This window comes from Thalassophryne amazonica, chromosome 6 (genome assembly GCF_902500255.1).
Source record: "Thalassophryne amazonica chromosome 6, fThaAma1.1, whole genome shotgun sequence".
NCBI classification, from domain to species: Eukaryota; Metazoa; Chordata; class Actinopteri; order Batrachoidiformes; family Batrachoididae; genus Thalassophryne; species Thalassophryne amazonica.
This window is the reverse complement of record NC_047108.1, coordinates 37861598-37877168: the sequence shown is the minus strand read 5'-3', so window position 1 is coordinate 37877168 and position 15571 is coordinate 37861598. Positions and strand designations below refer to the sequence as shown.

General features: G+C 42.9%; 1 protein-coding gene across 2 annotated transcripts in view; it reads left to right on the top strand.

The window, feature by feature from the left end:
• Window positions 1-15571, top strand: part of mtor (mechanistic target of rapamycin kinase) — a 427661-nt gene that overhangs the window by 84060 nt on the left and 328030 nt on the right. For both annotated transcript variants that reach the window (XM_034171997.1, XM_034171996.1), the window contains exons 19-20: window positions 1683-1933; window positions 2664-2750. In XM_034171997.1, coding sequence (XP_034027888.1) covers window positions 1683-1933; window positions 2664-2750 — 338 coding nt within the window. The remainder of the gene's footprint in view (window positions 1-1682; window positions 1934-2663; window positions 2751-15571) is intronic.

The following is a 15571-nucleotide window of genomic DNA, read 5'->3' as shown; positions in this document are numbered from 1 at the left end:
GAGGGCTTCTACATCTGCCGGTTTATCGAAATTTGTGTTTTGTCACCAAGTAAGTAAGTGTAAGTCACCAACACCCTGCGAGGAAGCAGCATGCCATAGCGGATCCACATATTGCAAAACTCCTGTCTCAGAGTCAAATTCCTTCTGTTTCTTGTGTACCCTGGTTGCCAGGTCAGGGTAGAAGCGCACCGGTCTGTCCTTGTAGAATATTCACTTTTTGGCCCTGATAGCTTTCAACACCATTGTCTTGTCCCTGTCACTCAGAAATTTCATAATAAATGTTCTGGGGATAGCATTTGGGTCGCTTCTCGGGCCAACACGGTGGGCTCTCTCCAAGTTTAGCTTCAAGCCTGGTGAAGCAATTCTCAGAGCCTCTGGGATCCAAGTTTCAAGGAAAGCGCAGGCGTCTTCACCCTCCACTTTCTCTGGCAGGTTAACCAACCTTAAATTAGATCTTCTTGATCTGGCCTCCAGGTCCACGACTTTGTCCTCCATCTCGTTGCTTTTATTTTCGAGGTGCTTTAATTTAGTCTGCAAGTCAGCAATAATGTCATCAGCACTAGAGATGCGAATCTCTACATTCTTAACTCTTTCCATACACTCGCTGACCTCCTCCCTCATTCCTTCAGTTGCAGCCAACAGTCCATCAAATCTGCCCAAGAAGTCCGTTTTTAAGTCTGTAATTGCTTCGACAATCAGCATGTTTTGGGTGTCTTAATCTTCGGCGTTTTCAGCATTCGCCTCCACCATTGCACTAGCTTTAGCTTCTCCCGTTTGTTTAGCTGAGCCGAAGTCAAATTTAGAGTGGGAGGGTTTACAATGTCCTTTGCCCTGTTTACCTGATGGAGACAACATTGTGGTGTTCTCAGCAACGTTGCCGTTCACTTTATAGTAACAGAAAAAGTGTTTTGTAGAGGGATTTTTGTGAGGTTTTGCAGAGGAGAGAGACACTCATTCACCCTAGCGTGCCACCATACCAGAAGTATTTTTTAATAAACCTCTTGATTTCCAGCTACTTGTGAACTTACCTGTAAATACATTTCCAGTGCACATTCAGCTATGTGGGTGGTAACAAATGGTCACTGGTAGGTGCTTTTTTCACCCTCTCTTCTCTAATTTTATAGGTAAGTGTGCGTCTCTTCTGGATTACACTGACTGCAATGTTCCGCAAATAAAATCAAACGTTTGATAGTGCATACATGTGTTTATGAAAGTCCCTGTCCCCTTTCACTGGCCTTGACTACATTCCAACGTCCAGGTGATCCTCTGGACCACAGCTGAAGCAGCTGCATAAATCAGCATTCTCTCTGTCTTCCTGTTCAGCATTCCAGATGTTGAAGACCGTTTCTTCCGTCGCTTTAAAAAGCAATAAATAAATAAATAAATGATAAAAAAAAATACAGATAGAATGCCAGGTGTCAGTGTAATCATCTTAAAATCATATTGAGACACATTCTGGACATCAAACACTTTTTATTGCCCATCTGTTATTCATTATTCATGTCGACAGGAATACTGTGTGATTGAGTTTGTGAGCATTTACTAGTTTTGTCAGATCAAAAATGATTGAGAAATAAAAGCTTATAGCTGTTGGATTAATTTGTACATCAGTTTGACATGTCACCAGTGCAGTGTGAATATCTGGCAAATTGAAAGTGAACCATTTTCTTTTCTTCTTCTAGCGGATTATAGCACCAGTGAGATGCTCGTGAACATGGGGAACCTGCCCCTGGATGAGTTTTATCCTGCTGTGGCAATTGTAACTCTGATGCGCATCCTGCGAGACCCTTCACTTTCCAACCACCACACTATGGTAGTACAGGCCGTTACCTTCATCTTCAAGTCTTTGGGTCTCAAGTGTGTCCAGTTCCTGCCCCAGGTCATGCCCACTTTCCTCAATGTCATCAGAGTCTGTGACGCCAGCATCCGAGAGGTAGGTGGCTCTGCTCAATAGAAGTTCTTTGTTCATGCAGCTATATTCAAATTTGTGTTTGCATTTGCCAACTTTTTGTTATTAAAATATTCCAAGCTTTATTTTCCATCCAGTGCAATTCCTCATTCCTCGTTTCCACCCAACGCATTTATGGTTTCCAAGCCTGCCACCCACATTCTTTAAGTACCAACTATACCGCATGCCAGTGGGTTTGTTTTCTAAAAAGGTGTTGTCAGGTGCACTGAAGGTAGAATGCCATTATGAGGATCCAGAAAGCATTTGTGCCATAGACTAGGAAAAACCTGATCTAGATTCCTGTGCAGTACCTTTGTTATATTGAAAGGGTGCAATCGTCAAAAGGCCTCACACGGCTAATCTATTGCATGTACACATTGCACTCAGCGATGCACAGTAGCACGAGAGTACTGTGAAATGGAATTGAACAGCAGCATTGTATTGTAGAGGGTACAGCAACTTTGAAAGTTATGTCTCTGCGCGCGCACTCTGAACTGATCTGTTTCCTCACCAGAAAACTACCTACATCTCTCATTTGCATCATCTTAATATGACAGCGCTGTGCACCTTGGGCACTGCAGTTTTAGAGTCCATCATCAAGATAGAGCCCTCTGTGTATGATGTTTGAAAAGGAGTTTTACGGTGCCATGTGGAAGCCATTGTCATAATTTTATTTGCTGAAGCTTCATCTTCTTCTCTGCTTCTCCCCCAACAGTTCCTCTTTCAACAAATGGGAATGGTGGTGTGTTTTGTGAAAATCCACATCCGCCCCTATATGGATGACATCTTCACGCTCATTAGGGTGAGTAACTCTTTCATCATTAATGTTCTGCTACATTCACAGCTCTGCATCTGTTTCTAAACAGTGATAATCCAGCCACTCATTAATTTTCCTGTTAGACAATTAAAATGGACTGCATTTATATAGCAGTTTTCCATCTGCATCACACTCAAATCGCTTTACACATCAATGCCTCACATTCACCCCGTTGTGAGGCTGCTGACATGCAAGACGCCCACTACACACCAGGGGCAACTATGGGATTAAGGACCTTGCCCAAGGGCCCTTACTGTTTTTTTTTTCCTCCCTGGTCAGGCTGGGATTTGAACTGAGGATCCTCTGGTCTCAAACCCAACGCTTAAGCACTAGACCACCACCTTCCCTATTTACAAGGACACCAAATTTATTACAGGGATATCAAATTATAATCACTATGATGTACTGCAACAATGGACATGAAATCACAAAAGACAATCGGGAAAAAGTAACTAAAAATAAATGACATATTTTGGATATTTGGTCAGAAAAAACTAAACAACAAAAAAACAACCAAACCTTAGTATAAACATACAAAAATATCAGCATTTTGAGCAGTATCTAAAACATGTTTTCTATGAAGACAAATCTTAAAAAAAAAAAAAAAACACACACACGTCACTTTTGCAACTTATTCTGTCTTGTGTAGTTCTGTTCTCTCCTCTCTGAACCCTCTGCAATCCCGGCCAACTTCCAGTTCAGCACAAACCCTTACTTTGAGCCGTGCCCTTACTATCCTTACTATCACCGTGCTTTTTGTTGTGTGAATGCTGGGTGTGTGTAAACTATATACCGTTTGTGATGTACTAGAAGTCATGGGTTTTATTTATTTATTTTTAAACTAGTTTGGGAAGTGCTGCGACTTGTATATAAAAAAATAGAGGTGTAATGATACACAAAACCAGAGCGTTAGTGATGCAGAGCTCACCCGGTTTTACTTTCTGGACTATTTCCTCACATTATGCAGTTGAACAGTGACATTCTTGAAATAAAATTCTTTACCAGTAACTGTTTTCTAAGAGTCATTTGAGCATTTACACTATTATATAAATACTCTTTAAAATAAAATCTGAACTACCATGTGCAAGTAGCTCTGTACTTGCTTAGTTATGCTTTTCTTATCAGTAATCTCTTCTGGGACTCTGGTTGAAGTGCAGCTCAGTGCCACACAGCAGTAACATGTTCCATCTGACTGCAACTATCAAATACTTTTCAAATGGACTATTCTAACAATTGTTTTTTTAAGCAGTTGGAATACTGAAAAAGATGCATACATTTGAATCAGTTTTCCAGTGACCAGTATTTGTCTAGTTTTCAGTCATATTTGTCTTGTTTTCATAGGTATACAAACTTTGTATAGTTTGTGCAGTTAACCTGAATGTTACATTTAAGGGCCTGGTCCCACTGGTGTTCAGGAAGATTTGCATATGAATTGCTCACAAAATTGGTTCATATTCGCTAAACATCCGCAATATCTGTGAAACATGCTTGTATGAGTCGACTGACATCCGCACACGCCCGCAAGTATCCGCAGAGGCATGTTTTTCCGTTGCCAAGATTTTTGAGCTGCACAAAATTTTGGTTGTGGATGACATCCGCCTTACATATTCAATACATACACAATCTATGCGCAGTGTATCCGCCGTTATCCGCTGATATCTGCAACTGACGGGGTATTGCGGCTTGGCAGCGGACTGGGACAGTGTGTAAAACGGATATATAGCGTGCCTATTACGTCCACATCACAAACTAAATTAAGTTGCGGTGAATGCATACAGATTGACCACGAATAAAGCGTTTGTATTACGTCTGCTTTGCATCTGATTTGCGGACAATTTGAGACTGCATAACAAACAGAAATTGTCATACCTGCCAGTCATTGCCAGTCCAGCTGTGGAGATGTACAGATGTAGTTATGGATCCCCAAAGACGTAGTGTGATAGTTGCTGCCATCCAACAACATACCAGTCAACGTGTCCAAGTCCAGCAATTGCTCCAGAGGCTGTGGTGTTGGTGTGAATAGTGATGCCGACAAGTGAGAGTGCGCTTCTGTTATGACTGCAATGCTGATGCTGTGCACGCGCAGTACAACCGCTGTTGCCTCCACACGTGCGCGATGCATTCTCAATACATGCGTTATACATCCGTGATTTTTTTTTTCTCATATATTCGCTATACATTATTAATATATCTGTAATTCATACTGGGACATTTGTCATTTTTGGCCAATTTTTTTGCGGATGACAACGAATGCCCATAATTTGTATACTCAATTCATGCGCAATTAATCCTCTCCCCAGTGGGACCGGGCCCTAAGCAGGGTAGTTTTTGTACTCAAAAAGAAGTTCTAACAATACACTGAGCAACATGAAATAGGGTTGTTTTTCCAACAGTGCATAAATTTGCAAGAAACGTTCATTGAAATTTTGCTAACGCACAAGATCCATACATTAAACAAATGCCTGTTGTAGCACAGGCTTTGGACTAATTCTCTGAAGAACAAAAATGGTCTGTTGTCTGCATGAAGGCAGGTCAGCTCCAACTCAGACTTATTTCATTGAAGAAAGAAGTCATAAAATGTGTGTACAACCCCAATTCCAATGAAGTTGGGATGTTGTGTGAAATGTAAATAAAAACAGAATACAATGATTTGTAAATCCTCTTCAACCTATATTCAATTGAATACACCAGATATTTTCTCATTTTGAAATGGATGCCTGCAACACATTTCAAAAAAGCTGGGACAAGCAGAGATGGGGTGAGGATCACCACTTTGTGAACAAGTGTGTGAAAAAATAGTCCAACAGTTTAAGAACAATGTTTCTCAATGTTCAGTTGTAAGGAATTTAGGGATTCCATCATCTACAGTCCATAATATAATCAGAAGATTCAGAGACTCTGGAGAACTTTCTACACGTAAGCGTCAAGGCTGAAAACCAACATTGAATGCCCATGACCTTCAATCCTTCAGGCAGCACTGCATTAAAAACCAGCGTCATTGTATAAAGGATCTTACCGCGTGGGCTCAGGAACACTTCAGAAAACCATTGTCACTTAACACAGTTTGTTGCTACATCTGCAAGTGCAAGTTAAAACTCTACCATGCAAAGCGAAAGCCATACATCAACAGCATCCAGAAACACCGCCGCCTTCTCTGTGCCCGAGCTCATTTGAAATGGACAGACGCAAAGTGAAAAGTGTGCTGTGGTCTGATGAGTCCACATTTCAAATTGTCTTTGGAAATTATTGACATCATGTCCTCCGGACAAAAGAGGTAAAAGACCATCCAGATTGTTACCAGCACAAAGTTCAAAAGCCAGCATCTATGATTGTATGGGGGTGTGTTAGTGACCATGACATGGGTAACTTACACATCTGTGATGGCACCATCGATGCTGAAAGGTACATCCAGGTTTTCCAGCAACACATGCTGCCATCCAAGCAACGGCTTTTTCAGGGATGTTCCTGTTAATTTCAGCAAGGCAATGCCAAGCCACATTCTACACGTGTTACAACAGTGTGGCTTCGTAGTAAAAGAGTGCGGGTACTGGACTGGCCTGTCTGCAGTTAAGACCTGTCACCCGTTGAAAATGTGTGGCGCATTATGAAGTGCAAAATACGACAATGGAGACCCTGGACTGTTGAACAACTGAAGTCGTACATTAAGTAAGAATGGGAAAGAATTCCACCTACAAAGCTTCAACAATTAGTCTCCTCAGTTCCCAAATGCTTATTGAGTGTTGTTAGAAGGAAAGGTAATGTAGCACAGTGGTAAACATGTCACTGTTCCAGCTTTTTTTAAATGAGTTGCAGGTATCCATTTCAAAATGAGCAAATATTTGCACATAAAGAAAAAAAGTATCAGTTTGAACATTAAATATCTTGTCTTTGTGGTGTATTCAATTGAATATAAGTTGAAGAGGATTTGCAAATTATTGTATTCTGTTTTTATTTACATTTTACACAACGTCCCAACTTCGCTGCAATTGAGGTTGTAGATACTGAAACCAAGCCTACAGCATAAGCCACATCTCTGCTCTATCTTAAAGTCCAATAAGCTACAAACGGTAGTCATGTCCTAAGCTTGCAAATTTCCAAATGGTAATTTTCAAAAAAATCATTAGACAAATGCACAGAATGTTCTCTCTCATACTATATAGAAGAAAATGGCATTTATTTTCTATACCTGCTTACTCCATTCAAGGGTCACGGGGGGCTGGAGCCTATCCCAGCAGTTGTAGGGTGTGAGGCAGGGTACACCATGGACAGAATGCCAGTCTGTCGCAGGGTTACATATCGTAGAGTGACACACACACACACACACACACACACACACACACACACACACACACACACACACACACACACACACACACACACACACACACACACACACACACACACACACACACACACACACACACACACACACACACAGAGCTACGGACAATTTAGAATTTCCAATTCACCTAACCTGCATTTCTTTGGAAGTGGAAGCACCCAAAGAGAACCCACACTGAGAGAACATAGAAACTCCACACAGTAAAGTCCATGTGGGAAATGATCCCATGACAATAGTGCTAACCACTAAGCCAATGTGCTGGCCAAGAAAATAACAGTGGTGCAAATTAAGAAAAAACAGATTACTTTGTAGGTTTACTGGCCAGTGGATGATTCTTCAAAGTTTGACCATGTCAAGTCTGTGAGCATACCCATGTTCTGTGTAGTACCACATCCACCACACCACAGAACTGCCTCATGTCCAGGATGGCAACCACCCAGGCAGACAAACAATCCATCATAACTTTTTCAAAGTAACCATTTATCTGCCGTAGACAGGTGAAATGTGGTCATCCCCTTGGCCTTCTCCGGCCACTGGGGCCCTCATTGAGGCACCTGCATGCTGGATTGTGCACATAGAAACACACATGTTCAAAATGTTGTAGCTGATATTACATCACAGTGGAAGTGATACTCCTCATCTGAGTCTGTCGAAGTAACTGCTCATTTGACACAAAGTAATTTAGCAGTAGCAGAGGATCCTCTGAAGAGACTTGATACCAGAGACATCCAGTCATTGATGTAGGTCATTGGTTATCACTGAAATCCCACAACCATACATAGTAAGACAGGAAGCACCTGGTCCCTAAAGTTTTAGATCTTCTATCTCATTCAGAAATATCAGTATCGACAGCCACCTCTGTCCAGTGACCTTATGACTCCATAAGCTGTTCCCAGGCGTCTCCTTATTTAAAAGACCCTAGACCCAGAGAAATGAATGTCACTGCCGAGATAAGTGAATGTCTCTACAAGTTCAAAACTTTGGTGCGTAGAGATTTCGCATGTTAATCTCATCACTGACGATGATTCCATACGCACCTTGATAAACTACCAGCGATACGATATATACAGTAGTGTTCAGAATAATAGTAGTGCTATGTGACTAAAAAGATTAATCCAGGTTTTGAGTATATTTCTTATTGTTACATGGGAAACAAGGTACCAGTAGATTCAGTAGATTCTGCCAAATCCAACAAGACCAAGCATTCATGATATGCACACTCTTAAGGCTATGAAATTGGGCTATTAGTAAAAAAAAAAAAAGTAGAAAAGGGGTTTTAGTCACCTAGCACTACTATTATTCTGAACAGTACTGTATAGTGATGCATGACGATACAATTGGATATGATTCACCCCGTTCCCAATTTGTTGTGATTTGATATGTATTTCATGGAGATTCAATTCCTCACAATGCAATGCGATTTGGTGCGATATAATTAATAATGGGTATTGATAAGATTTTATCTGTTAATGCCATTATCAATTCCATTTATCATCTCCCTTACCAATACCTCTTGTGAATTTTCTGTGTACTAAAAGTAGGCTTTACAGGTTTTCTATGTCATCAACATTTTATTGACTCTTAAAGTAAATAAATATGAAATTGGTCACTGGGTCCTTCATCTCTGGACATAAATAGAAATAAACAAAATGTAGTTTTTATGAAAAGCTTTTTCTTTCAGATATTAATGACACAAATGTAACTCCATAGCCTCTGAGCTGAGCTCACCTGGCTGTGCTGCACGTCAGGATGTATGAGGTCTGTTAGAAAAGTATCGGACCTTTTTATTTTTTTCAAAAACCATATGGATTTGAATCACGTGTGTTGCATCAGCCAAGCTTGAACCTTCGTGCGCATGCGTGAGTTTTTACACACCTGTCGGTTGCATCATTCACCTGTGAGCAGGCTTTGAGTGAGCACTGGTCCACCCCTCTCGTCGTTAAGGAAATGGCGGAATGATTTGGAGCTTTGCTGCATCAATTTTTTCCTGAAACTGTGAGAGACCTCCAGGTGGACACCATTCAGAAATCTCTCGCGTCGCGGCGGAGCCGCATGGCGCAAAGCAACGCTGTGATGAAGCCTCACAGGACATGTTGGGGCATGTCCAGCTCATGCTCAATTTCTCGGATATTCACACGACTGAAAAGCTACCGGAAGCCGTCTGAAAGCCACCTGAAAGCCGTCCTGAGACCAACACGGAGGTGGTTTTGTCCCGCGCCATGAGCAGCACGGTGGCGCATTCATCCGCTTCTTTTTCCATGAAAAAAACTCCTGTAACAGTGGAATGTGCCGAAAAAGTGCTCATGTCCATGCCTTCTGCCTTTTTGTGAAAGTCAGACGACGTCCCGGATCAACAAAGCCTTCACGTTGGAAATGATCTGGTTGTTTCAGCGGGGTGTCAGCCTGTCGATCGGCGCTCAGAGAGTGCCGCGCTCTCAGACGCTGTGGGCGGTCTTTAAACCGGCTGGAGCACTCCTTAATCTGTGTAATCCCCATAAAATTGTCCCTGAAAGCCATATTAATTTTCCGAATGGTGTCCACCTGGAGGTCTCTCACAGTTTCAGGAAAAAATTCATGCAGCAAAGCTCCAAATCATTCTGCCATTTCCTTAACGACGAGAGGGGTGGACCAGTGCTCACTCAAAGCCTGCTCACAGGCGAATGACGCAACCGACAGGTGTGAAAAACTCACGCATGCGCACGAAGGTTCAAGCTTGGCTGATGCAATCACACGTGACTCAAATCCATATGGTTTTTGAAAAAAATAAAGGTCCGATACTTTTCTAACAGACCTCGTAATTCATAAAAAATGCAGGACGTCTCATTTTGGGGGAAAAAACAGTTATGGTTGGTTGTAGTTTATTGTTTGTATTACAACATTTGGAAAGAGGTGTTATTTGATTTAAAATGGCAATTCACTCTGAAGTTATTCATTCCGACTGAGGTCTGTGTGGCTCTTTGGAGCTGCACACTTAGTCCCACAAAACAGAGGATATTATTATTATTATTATTATTTCCTTTACCTGATTGACAACTTCAGTTCATGCACTGGCTGGTGCTCACACCAGAGGACTTGCCACTTCCGAAAACCGGCGAATCAGAGAACCAGCGAACAGCGGTTTGAAACTCTGCTTTGTTGCTTCAAGCAGACCCGCTGCAGTCTCCAAGCAACCTAGAGAAATAATCATTTTCTCGATAAACACCCTCAAAAACAACGGCCGCTCCAGTGTCCCGAACTGTCCATGGTGCATTCAATGTGCCTTGGAAAAAATTGATGCAAGTAGGCAGTGAGCTATGTAACACGATTTTAACCGTCAATTAAATCGATGTACACTGAATGAATTGATGCACTCGCATTGCGCACGTTTGTATCTAGATACCGATTCGTGTCAATTAATCTCCACATGCCTAATACAGATACACTTATAACTGTAGAGTCCAGAAAGTCATAGAAAGCCTGGACAGTCTAGATCCTATCACCGCTACATGAAAAGCCTCAAGCTATTCCATCAACGCTGCCTGAGGAGTATCTTTCGCATCAGGTGGGAAGACTTCTGTACCAACATCAGAATGCTGGCTGAAGCCAAACTCCAGACCATAGCATGTGCCATCATGAAGAACCACTTTTGGTGAGTTGGTTATGTTGTTAGGATGAATGACAGCTGACGTCCCAAGCAGATCTTCTATTCCCAGCTGAGTGAAGGAAAATGGTCCACAAGAGAGCAGAAGAAATATCACAAGAACCTCCCAAAGCACAACCTCAAGAACTCTTCCATTAACTGGAAGACCTGAGAAGAACAAGCGAGGAACCGTGCAAGCTGGCGAGCATTGATCGACATGGGAGTCGAAGTCTTTGAAAAAACGTGGCCGAACAACACACCAGAGAAGAAAAGACCTTCAGTGTCTGTTGGCAATGGTGAACATAAAGATCAGGCCTGTGCAGTCATCTCTGTATCCACCATCCCGTCTCAGGCTCAATCAAGAGACAGTCTTCCTCACCATAGAGTGATTGCCACAACAATCACCTCTGTTCCCACACCTCTCTTCCCTTCACCAACATGGCCGTTGAAGTCTGCTCCAATCACTGCTCTTCATGTTGGGGTGTGCGCTCCACCACTTCATCTAACTCACTCCATAAATTTCCATTTCACAACCTACTTGTCAGACATATGCACTTATGACATTCATCATCATCCCTTCAATTTCCAACTTCACACTCATCGCCATCAGCCATTTACTTCATCTCCAACACAATCTTAATATACTTTTCCTTTAGAATTACCCCAACGCCACTTTCCCTCCCATATACTCTATAATACAGCAACTTGAACCAACTTCCATTAGTCCTGGCCTTTCTTCCCTTCTGCTTGGGCTTTTGTAAGCATATGTCTACATTTTTCCTCTACTTAATATCAGTCAACTCTTTCCCTTGATCAGATATAATGCCAAGGTAATAAGTTGGACAAATTTGGAATTAGAGTTTGTTACAGATGCTGTCTTTGTAAGCATCTTTCACTGTCTTCATTATTGGCATTGTCACTGTTTGTTTAATGGTGTTTGTGTACGTGTGTGTGTGTGTGTGTGTGTGTGTGTGTGGTGTTCTTTATCGTGAAAATAAACCATTACTACCATATAATACATTACAAAAGGGAGGGGGTTATGGGAGTGCGGGTTACTGATCCCCATTATGGTATGCAGACACTGAGCCAAAGTCTGTATACAAACATTTCATGAATGTGCCCCAGTGTGTCTTGTTGAAAGAAAAAAAAATCAGCCTAATGAACCTAACATCAGAACATTTATTTGTTTAACTATACTGTATTTGTGCGGGCAGTCATTTGTATTTATTTATTTTAAGTGTTTCTCTTAAAGAAAATTGCAGTAACTTCTGATTCAACACAGTGCCATGCAACTGTTACAGTCAGTATGCTTGTCTAGCACATAATCATAGCAAGTAGCAAAATATCATGTGACTGCCGTTCTACTGGAATCTTGGTAGCACTGTTACTCACACTTTTGCAATGCCAGAAAAACCTCTTGGAGAAACACAGTTGAGAGAACTGGACTGCAGCACCTCATGTCTCTGTGAGTTAATAGTGAGTGAAACAAAGAATCTATTCATTTTTGCTAGTGTTCAGGTCCTGCATCCAGATGAGGGGGCTGGAATAACATTCAGGACATACAGTACACTCACTCGCTCGTCTGCAGCCATGGGCAGGGAAAGCAGGAAATCGGTGGTTGCTGGAGTTCTCTGGTCACTGACAAAACACCTCTACCAGATCTCTGAACTGAAGCACATTGACTGAATGACGTATTGCGTGACTTCAAGTCCTCCACGTTCAATCCAACTGTCGTTATTTATAATGAGTACAGTAGTTGGGCCAATATTTGTTCTGAAACTGTCTCACAATCTATGCAGTGATGGGAAAACTCCTATTCGGGTCAACAGGACTTTATGTCTTACTTTATATCTGATATCCCATTTTTTCAACATCTGGCACTTGAAAGCTTTGAGTTTTCAAAAAGAAATCTGTCCCGAAGTCTCCTTCACACACACACATCTCAGTAATGGAAGTACATATTTACCCATTTCCTCGTTTCATTCTTTATATCAGAGCAAAGTGGATAAGGCAGTGCTTTGGACATCCTTCTATTATTACTAGTTTCTGTAAAATCTAGTGAGTGAATGAATAGATAGAATGATGAAATGACTGGGTCCATTACCTCCAGCTTACCGCCATAACTGCTATCATGTAGCATGTTTCCAAATTAAAACAGCATATAATGAGGATAGGCTAATTAAAATTTTGTGAACTTGAACGTACCAGTTCACTCCAAAAAGTGACTTTGTTTTCACTGACTTCATATCTGATGGACCTGCTTCTCACTTGCTGGACATTTGATAGATAGAATGATGGGAAATTCTCCTTACTGCTGATAGGTAGCTGTTCATACACACTGCCATAGTAACACTTTGTTTTTGTCTGAGGTTGGCCGACCAACATATTTCCAGTTCCTGCTCCTTTATAGCCAGTGTTCTATACAGAAAGCTAGTTCTAGCATATGGACTGCATTTATATAGCACTTTTCCATCTGTATCAGAAGCTCAGTGCTTCACAGTAATGCCTTGTATTCACCCATTTACACACTCTCACACACAGATGTCAGGGTGCTGGCATGCAAGTCGCTCACTACACACCGGGAGGAACTACGGGATTAAAGACCTTGCCCAAGGCCCCTTAGTGATTTTCCGGCCAAACGGAGGTTTGAGTCGAAGATCCTTTGGTCTCAGACCAACTGCTTAAACACTAGATTATCACCTTCTCATATTAAAAAAAAAAAAAACAGCAAACATCAGATACATCTAAATAAGATTGGAGGAGCCCACTGTCCAACAGATCTTCAACTTACACGACCGGTAGACCTTTTCTAGCATCCCTGTGGATGTTGGGGGCATTGAACCAGAATGGGCAATGTTCAGAGCTTCCATTGCTGAAGCTGCAGTGGGGAGCTGTGGCCTGAAGGTCTTAGGTGCCTCAAGGGGTGGCAACCCTTGAACACCGTGGTGGACACCGGTGTTCAGAGAAGCGGTCCGGCTGAAGAAAGAGTCCTTCCAGGACATGTTATCTCTGAGGACTCCGGAGGCAGTTGCAAGGTACGGACATGCCCAAAGGGTGGTAGCCTCTGCTGTGGGGGAGGCAAAGCAGCGGGTGTGCTTCTGGCAGACCGTAAAAAGGGGGACCAGAGAGTGTGTGCCAATTGCAGGGGCATCACACTACTCAGCTTCCCTGGTAAAGTCTATTCCAGGGTGCTGGAAAGGAGGATTTGGCTGATAGTCGAACCTCTGATTGAAGCGGAACAATGCGGGTTCCATCCTGGTCATGGAATAATCGACCAGCTTTTCACTCTTACTCTCAGGATCCTGGAGGGTGCCTGGGAATATGCCCATCCAGTCTACAAGTGTTATGGATTTGGAGATGGCATATGATCGGGTGCTGCGGGAGTATGGAGTGAGAGGGTCCCTTCTCAGGGCCGTCCAATCTCTTTACTCACAAAGTGAGAGCTATGTTTGGGTGCTCGGTAGTAAGTTGGACTCATTTTGGGTGGAGGTTGGCCTCCGCCAGGGCTGCGCTTTGTCACAAATCCTGTTTGTGATTTTCATGGACAGGATATCGAGGCATAGTTGGGGGAAGGAGGGTTTCCATTTTGGTGGGCTCAGGGTTTCATCACTGTTTCGTCCTGTTGGCTTCATCAGCCTGTGACCTCCAACACTTACTGGATCAGTTCGCAGCTGAGTGTGAAGCGGCTGGGATGAGGTTCAGCACCTCTAAATCTGAGGCCATGGTTCTCAGCAGGAAACCGATGGATTGCCAACTCCCAGTAGGAAATGCGGTCTTTTACCAAATGAAGGAGTTCAAGTACCTCGGGGTCTTCTTCGCGGGTGAGTGGACAATGGAGCGTGAGATTGGCCAGAGAATTGGCGCAGCAGGGGCGGTATTGTATTTGCTCTACCGTACTGTTGTGACCAAAAGGGAACTGACCCAAAAGGCAAAGCTCTCGATCTACTGGTCAATCTTCATTCCTACTCTCACCTATGGTCACGAGGGTTAGGTCATAACCAAAACAATTAGGTCGCGGGTACAAACGCCAGAAATGGGCTTCCTTAGGAGAATGGCTGGTGTCTCCTTTAGAGATAAGGTGAGAAGATCGGCATCCGTGGGGAGCTCCGAGTAGAGCCGCTGCTCCTTTGTGTTGGAAGGAGCCAGTTAAGGTGGTTCGGGCATCTGGTAAGGATGCCCCCTGGGTGCCTCCCTAGGGAGGTGTTCCAGACACATCCATCTGGGAGGAGACCCCAGGGAAGACCCAGGACTAGGTGGAGATATTGTATCTTCAGACTGGCCTGTGAACGCCTCGGGATCCCCCAGTTGGAGGTGGCCAATATGGCCCGGGAAAGGGAAGTTAGGGGTCCCCTGCTAGAGCTATTGATCCTGTGATCCGATCTCAGATAAGCGGTTGAAGATGAGTGATGAAACAAAGTAGTAATAAATACATACCCTGAAACACAACTGCATCCCAATGATTTCACTTGTCCTGTGTTCGCACACTGCGGCCATGTAGAATATCATTCTGCTGTCTGCCACTGCTCTGGTTTTACATGGCTTCACCTGTAAACAAAGTCACCCCCTTTGATACTTCCAAGTTCTGCAAGTTCCATATAACAGTCAGTAAACATCCAGTAACTGTTGTCACGTTTGTGTTGCTTGATACGTTCATTTGTCTGTCCACAGTCAGTTAGCAGGTAGCATCGCTAGCACGAGCTTTTCAAGTCTTGTGTCCGTGTCACAGCTATCCCGTTGTGATCACAAACAGAGCTGTCTGCTATCATCACTCGCCATAGATGGCTCAGTAAAAACTTAAGGTGAAAAATAGAGTTCCCCACTCCTCCTCTGCTCCTGTAGTTGAGG